Source organism: Thamnophis elegans, chromosome 12 (assembly GCF_009769535.1).
Source record: "Thamnophis elegans isolate rThaEle1 chromosome 12, rThaEle1.pri, whole genome shotgun sequence".
Taxonomy (NCBI): domain Eukaryota; kingdom Metazoa; phylum Chordata; class Lepidosauria; order Squamata; family Colubridae; genus Thamnophis; species Thamnophis elegans.
Window position 1 is genome coordinate 18,045,035 of NC_045552.1, and position 8,172 is coordinate 18,053,206.

At 41.7% G+C, this 8,172-nt stretch overlaps 1 protein-coding gene across 1 annotated transcript; it reads left to right on the forward strand.

The window, feature by feature from the left end:
* The first annotated feature begins 2,386 nt into the window (after window positions 1-2,386).
* Window positions 2,387-3,188, forward strand: LOC116516088 (DNA-directed RNA polymerase I subunit RPA12-like). The gene has a single exon (XM_032228468.1). The coding sequence runs from the start codon at window positions 2,484-2,486 to the stop codon at window positions 2,844-2,846; it is 363 nt and encodes a 120-aa protein (XP_032084359.1). The 5' UTR covers window positions 2,387-2,483; the 3' UTR covers window positions 2,847-3,188.
* The last annotated feature ends 4,984 nt before the right edge of the window (window positions 3,189-8,172 follow it).

The window sequence follows — 8,172 nt, forward strand, 5'->3', positions numbered from 1 at the left end:
CCCCTGCTTAGGCAGGAAACCCTACACCATTTCAGACAAATGGCTATCCAACATAATCTTGAAGACTTCCAGTGTTGGAGCATTCATAACTTCTGGAGGCAACTTCTGTTCCACTGATTAATTGTTTTAACTGTCAAGAAATTTCTCCTCAGTTCTAAGTTGCTTTTCTCCTTGATTAGTTTCCACCCATTGCTTCTTGTTCTACCCTCAGGTGCCTTGGAGAATAGCTTGACTCCCACTCCTTTGTGGCAGCCCCTGAGATATTGAGACACTGCTATCATGTCTCCCCTAGTCCTTCTTTTCATTAAACTAGACATATCCAGTTCCTGCAACCATTCTTCATATGTTTTAGCCTCCAGTCCCCTAATCATCTTTGTTGCTCTTCTCTGCACTCTTTCTAGAGTCCCTAGATCATGGCGACCAAAACTGAATGCAGTATTCCAAGTGTGGTCTTACCAAGACATTATAAAGTGGTATTAACATTTCACATGATCTTGATTCTGTCCCTCTGTTTTTAAGTTAATGGGGGTTTTGTGGATTGGGGTGTGTGTGAAGAATGTTTAGATGTTTATGCTTGTTGCATTATATTGTTATGAAGTCCCTTGCGACTCTGTGATTGGGTGGTATTCACAGCTTGATAATATTTTCTTCTTCTTCTTCTTCTTCTTCTCCTCCTCCTCCTCCTCCTCCTCCTCCCCCCCGACATGGATTGTTTTAAAACAAGAAATCCATTACTGTCTCCTTATTGCCTTTATAAGAAATCTACTGAAACTAACACAACCACTGTTATTATTATAGTTATGAGGTGATCTCCAATATGTATTTGGAAGTGATAAAAATAATATATCCTTTACAACTCTACCATCCACCATGGAGCATTTCTACCAATCAGCAGTCTTTTAAAAAAATTATAAATTTTCTATTAATTCCATTTCTTAGTGCTTAATAAACGTCATGTTGTCTGGGTATTTAATTTGCTTAACAATACAAATGCCATTCTTACTCTCCACTCCTTTTTTTCCAACCACTGGTAAAATAAATTCCAATAATATGATAATATTCTATGTCTTCCTTCTGTTTGATTTTCAATGTAAGTTTATCCATTTCTACACAGTCTAATATTTTCTTAATTATCTCTTCATCTCAAGGTGTTTCTTCCTCTTTCCAATATTGTGCGAAGATGACCCTCGCTGCTGTTAAAACATCTAATGCTGAAAACACACTTCTCTTATCAAATTTTTCTGATATCATCCCTAATAAAAACAGTTCAGGTTTAATATCTACACCTTTCCCTATTACATAGATGGCCAGCAGTCTTATGCCTTTTATCCTTTGGCAAATGGATATTACAGTGTCAGTGTCCTCACTGCTGCCTTCATATCCACATCACGGGAATAGTTTAAATATAACCCATTGCAGCCCTCCTTCCCAACCTTGGCAACCATGCTGGCTGGGGAATACTGGGAGATGAAAGTCACATAATCTTGCCAAGGTTGAGAAATATTACACTACAATATTCTCCATTTATGTCGAAGACCAGTAATCTTTGGGTTGTTGGAGGAAGTGGTGGAATACTGCCGGTTTAACCACTGGTTTGGTGATCGTGTTTCACTGTGTACGCATGCACAGTTTTACCAAAACTTATGTTTCCACGTTAGTTCTTGGGGAGTAACACAACTGAGGTGCAGCAATCCACTCTGCTGTGCTAATCAGCTGAGAGGATATAGGTAAATAAAGCACAAGGACGGCTGGGTTTACCAACCTGATCATTGGAGCTACTGGTTCACTCAAACCAGTCCGAACCGGCTGAATCCCATCCCTGGCTGGAGGGCCTATTTAATATTTTTTTTGATGAGTGAAACTTTTGAGTATGTATCTGATGGATGGAGGCACCGATGGAGTGGATGATGTGTTCATGTCATTTACATGCCGTTTTTATCAATGGAACCAGGATTTGGTATTCTACCTCTGGTTTAGAGAATTCTTTAAAATATTTGCATCCTGCTTTTTTACTTAAGAACAGAGTAGGTTTTAAAATGAAGTTTTGAAAGCAACACATAAGCCCTTTTTAAAAAGTTTATATTATTGTTTTTATAGCTTCCACATCTAATGGTAGAGTTAAAAAGATCCATTGGGAGCTTACAAGAGAAATCATAAAATATTGTTTTAAGAATTATAACACTTCAACTATGTAATCTGTTTTTTTTAATATACCTGTATACAACATAGATATGTGAAATATACTTGACATTTTTATACCCCAGGAGCAGTTATTTAGATTTGTATTGCTATGGGTAAACAACATTTGACTTAGCAGTAAGAAAATAAAGAATTGGCTTATTTTGGGTTTGCTAGTCCAATTCAATGTTATAATGAAGTGAATTGTGCATTATTTCTCAAGCTGCACGTGGAGTTACATTTAGAAGCCGGCGAATGCTTTTAAATGGGCAGGGGGCAAAGAGCCTCTGTTTTACTTTGTAATTATGGAACAAGGAGGTTCCTGCTTTGAATCAGAACTTGATTTTTGTCCTGAGTGTGGTACTGTCCTGCCCTTGCCAGGTATCCAGGATAAGGTGATATGTCCCTGTTGCTCTTTCAACATTGATGTGAAAGATTTTGAAAAGAGAGTCATCCGTACATCTGTCACATTCAACAAGATAGATTCCTCTTCCTTGACTGCCGAAGAAGGAAAAGAAGTTAAGGGTCCACTGATTGACAGAAAATGTCCTCAGTGTGGGCATGAGGGCATGGCCTACCATACTCGACAGATGAGATCTGCAGATGAAGGGCAGACGGTTTTCTACACCTGCATCCAATGCAAGTTCCAGGAGAAAGAAGATTCTTAATCATGTTTGCCAAAATGTATGGAAGACAGTACTTAAAAACTCCAAACGTGAAAGAGAATTATTTTTGGACTTTTTATGAAGAGACTGTAACATTCTTAGATGCTTTAGAAGCACCTTGTTTAAATTGGATGAGTGGCAGCTGATGACCGATTGCACAGTTCAAATGGAAATGGAAACAGCAAAAACAGGACCGGACAAATGGCCTTGTAGACTTCAAATCTCATTTTCCTCAACTGTTTCTATCAGTGAAAAACAGTAATCAAAACATGCTGAGTTGCAGGTTTCTCTTTATTGCTGCTGTTATGTGTATTTATATCCCTATAAATTCATGTTTTTATTGAATTGTAAAAAAAAAAGAGCCAAGGTGGCGCAGTGGTTAAATGCAGCACTGCAGGCTACTGCTAGATCAGCAGTTCAGCGGTTCAAATCTCACCGGCTCAGGGTTGACTCAGCCTTCCATCCTTCCGAGGTGGGTAAAATGAGGACCCAGATTGTTGGGGGCAATATGCTGACTCTCTGTAAACCGCTTAGAGAGGGCTGAAAGCCCTATGAAGCGGTATATAAGTCTACTGCTATTGCTATAAGATGATTGTAAGCTAAGTGATATTTTCCTGTCCCATCTTCCTCCCCCAAAGCCTGGAAATTCATTCCCATTCATTGGTTAAACAATACAAAGCAATCTGCAGGAGAATCAAAAAAGTTAGGATGGTCACCCCAACCTGAAAATGAAACTCCCATCCATTTTAAGGTGTGTCCCACATAAAAATAGGCAGGGTTTTGATTGCATCTTGACCCACAAGTGCTCCTGCTGAAGTATGTGGAAAACCTACACGTCTCCACGCAGATGTGAGATTACCTTCCATTCTGAAACCAAGCCTGTTCCTACTGTCTATTTCACTATCTGGGACATCTTCTCCCCAAATCTCTCTAGCCCATCCTCAGAACTCACCCGCAGACTTGCTCTGTGAGTCAACTCATGTATCTTATCATGTCCAGAATCCCACCCAGATGCGGTATTCAGCCAGTTCTGACTGGTTCTGGCAAACTGGTAGTGGAAATGTTGAGTAGTTTGGAGAACTGGCAAATACCACCTTTGGCTGGCCCCGTCCCCATCTACTTGCTGCCTCCCGAGTCACAGCTGATCAGCATCCCAGGTGATTGGCTGGGTCTTCTTCTGTTGCCATGTACAGGAGATTAGAGCTGGAAAGTAAGTTAGTGGGGTGGGGAGAGAATGGGGATTTTGCAGTATCCTTGCCCTGGAGTGGGGTGGAAATGGAGATTTTGCAGTATCCTTGTCCTGGAGTGGGAAGGAAATGGAGATTGTACAGCATCCTTCCCCCAGGAGTGGGGAGGGAATGGGATTTTGCCGAATCCTTCTGCTGCCATGCCCACCAAGCCACGCCATGCCCACCAAGCCAAACCATGCCCATAGAACCTATAGTACAAATTTTTGAATCCCACCACTGATCCCACCTATTCCCCTTTTTCTCCAAGAGCCAAGACAGTGCTGGGAATACCAATCTGCTTGGACCAAATAATCAAGAAGCTTCCCATTTATGGTTTCTGAGATATCTCCCCACACTTTCAAGACCGATTGGACATTATCAGTGTCTTTATCTCTTCTCTCCTGTCTGGAGAGGTGGGTGGGCAGAAAAGGCATACAGCTATTCTTTGCTCTGATTGCTTAAATGGAATAAATAAATGAGTAACAGAATTGAAAGGGACCTTGGAGGTCTTCCAAGCCAAACCCCTGCTTAGGCAGGAAACCCCATACTATTTCAGACATTTCTGGCCACTAAGGAGATGCTATCTGGATCCAGCCAGTATGTTTGTAGACCAACTGGATCTCTTTGCTATTTGTTAGATCAGAAGTGATAAACCCTTATCTTGGTTTGGTAACTGTGAGGTGGCCTCCCTCAGAGAAGGAGACAGGGAAGTCCAGGTGGAAGATGAATTGGAGAGGTTAAAGCTTTGCAACCCCACGGAATTGAGGAATGGAGGCCTGCTGAAGAATCGGCTGACTCAGCTCTTCTTGGCCTGGATTTTCTTGGCTTGCATTTCACAGGTCTGCTTGCCTGTGGAGCCTTTAAGAAAAATTGGCAGTCCTCCTATTTGGCCAACCCATGTGCAAAGGCTGGGAACCCATTAATGGATTCACCATGCCTTAAAAACTCCCAGCTTACAAGTTGGACCCCGGTCTCTGTGAAAAAAAGAAATTTCAGTTTCCTTTTGGAAAAAATGAAGTTCAGAAACTGTTCCAATCTGAAGCAACACAAATGCGTACCAACGGATGCTTCCATTCCCACCCCACCCTATGCCGTGATCTTTTCATTCTTGTTTGTTTCGATCTAAGGTGAAGGCAGGCTGACAGACTCATTCCCAGCAGGTGTCACTGTGGGTTGTGTTAAACAGCTCACACCAAGGCATTCGGTGTTGTTTTACCAGGTTGTATCATTTGCCTACATTTCTTAATGACAGCCTGCCCAGCTCCAGCCCCTTTCATCTTGGGATTGTAAAGCATGTTACAAGGTCTCATTAAGTCTCACTACACCCCATGTGAGGTAGATGTTAAGTATTATTAATTGCATTGTACTGCAGAGCAAAACTGAAGCATGAAGCCGTCAAACAACTTGCCTCTAGTTACAGAGGAAGTCTGTGACAAAACCATTACAAGAATCCAAGCAATGGCTCACCACTCCTTTTGAGCTTTTACCATTCCAATAAGTACCGGCACATCAAAGCAACAATCTAGTTATATTTGGTGATGCATTGTTGTTTGCTTAAGCCTCTTTTTCTTCATCTGTCTAACATGGGAACGTGCTATACCAGCTTAGCTAACCACCCAACTTTCTACAGCAGAATTCGGCATCTGATACAAGCCTAGAGCAGGGTTTCTCAACCTTAGCAAGATATGTGTACAACTCCCAGAATTCTCTAGCCAGACATTCGAGGAACAGAAGTCCATAATTTTTTTAAGCTCCTAAGATGGAGAACTAGGGATGCAGTGGTTCAGTGGCTAAGATGCTGAGCTTGTCGACCAGAATGGTTGGCGGTTCGAATCCCTAGCGCTGTGTAACTGAGTGAGTTCCTGTTACTTGTCCCAGTTTCTGCCAACCTAGCAGTTCGAAAGCATGTAAAAATGCAAGTAGAAAAATAGGAACCACCTTTGGTGGGAAGATAACAGTGTTCCATGCACCTTCAGCATTTAGTTATGGCCACGAAGGCGACCTTGGACAGCGCTTGCTCTTTGGCTTTGAAATGGAGATAAGCACTGCCTCCTGGAGTCGGGAATGACTAGAACACATGTGTGAGGGGTACATTTACCGTTACCTTTAAGATTGGTCTAGACTTCGGAAGTTTTGCTTGTACACTGTTCTTTCTGGGATGCAATGCATCTGGACTTCTAGCCTAGTTGAAGGGTTCAAATTTAGTGACTAGCTCCTTGATGAATAAAATGCTTAAGCACAATCAGAGGTTTAATATCACACACGATGACATTAAGTCAAAATGGGGTTCACTTATTTGTGGCTCGGCATGGCATATGGCTGCAGGAAAAACTAGTTAAGCAACTAAGTTAAAAAAGTGAGGGCAATGTGTGACTAAAACGTTGATTTGACATACTGCTGAACCAGGATTTTAATCCCTGGTTTGTGGAATAATGCATCATGGTCTGTCTTTAATATACCAGGAAGCTGTAACTGGATGTGCCCAGTGCTAATCCCAAATCACACAGATCACGTAATGGTTCCACATAATGTTTGAATCCAATTACTCAAATCAGATTTTTATTATGGTCATAGACCAGCATAAGGAAAATGGGGTATAGTCAATACATCCAATTGTTGATTGCATTCTGACATAGCATTGGTTTTTCATTACAAGCACTGGTTTGTCTCCTCTTCTGGTGTTGACATGTCTTATTTCCATGTTTGCTTTCAATGAACCAGTTTCAGTTAAATGCTATCTTTGAAACTTGAAACTCTCATTAATTTTAACCACAGCTAATAAAAACAATATCCTTTTGTAAGCCACAGCAAGGAGTTGCTTTGCTTCATTAAGATTACAGCTGAATTGTCACATCTTTGGTGAGGTGATTTAAAAAACAACAGTAGACATTTCCAATCTCTTTTTTGTGGCCATGTTAAAAGACAAAATGGAAGAGGGGGAAAAATGGGCTGCATCAGGCAACAATTCTGTGTCATGCAGCATTTTTGGTCTCACCCTTCTGAGGAGCTAAGAAAAGAACATTAAGCTGCACAAACCTACCAAGATATCTGGCATTCAGAAGGAGGTTCACCGACAAAAGGGCGAACGACAAAAGCGCGCCCGACTAAACCGCTGTGACAAAACTGCAAGTTCTAAAGCGCAGCGACGAATGAACGCTGACGTGCGGCGACGACAGCACGGCGACAGAAGCACACTGTAAACTTAACCTAACCCTAACCCTAACCCTAACCCTAAACCTAACCCTTGCCCTAAACCTAACCCTAACCTTAACCCCTAAACCTAACCCTTACCTTAACTTAAATTGCGCTTCTGTCGCCACGCTGTTGTCGCCGCGTTGATGATGTCGTGTTGATGACGTCATGGTTTTAGCGCCACGGTTTTGTCGGCGCATTTTTGTCGTGCGTGCATTTGTCAGGTCATGCTGCAAAAGCTGTTAGTGCTAGACCATCATTGCCATTATTAAGCACAAAGAGCCATGTTTTCCCCTAAATGATGCTTTTAAAGGATTGCCCACAATCCCTACATCTTCTCTAGTGAGTTTCATGGTTTAGATAAACACTGTGTTTACTGCATTCAGTTTCGGTCACCACGATGTAGAAAAGATGTGGAGACTCTAGAAAGAGTGCAGATAAGAGCAACAAAGACGATTAGGGGACTGGAGGCTAAAACATATGAAGAACGGTTGCAGGAACTGGGTATGTCTAGTTTAACGAAAAGAAGGACTAGGGGAGACATGATAGCAGTCTTCCAATATCTCAGGGGTTGCCACAAAGAAGAGGGAGTCAAACTATTCTCCAAGGCACCTGAGGGTAGAACAAGAAGCAATGGGTGGAAACTAATCAAGGAGAGAACTGAGGAGAAATTTCCTGACAGTGAGAACAATTAATCAGTGGAACAGCTTGCCTCCAGAAGTTGTGAATGCCCCAATACTGGAGGTCTTTAAGAAAATGTTGGATAGCCATTTGTCTGGAATGGTATTATTATCATTAAATACTTGTTGCCTCTTGATGCAATCAGAATCCTGGGTTAACTGGTTATAGTATTTTAAGAAAGAGGGTGAGGAGAAAAGAGATACCTTTTCTGTCATTTTTTCCCCACA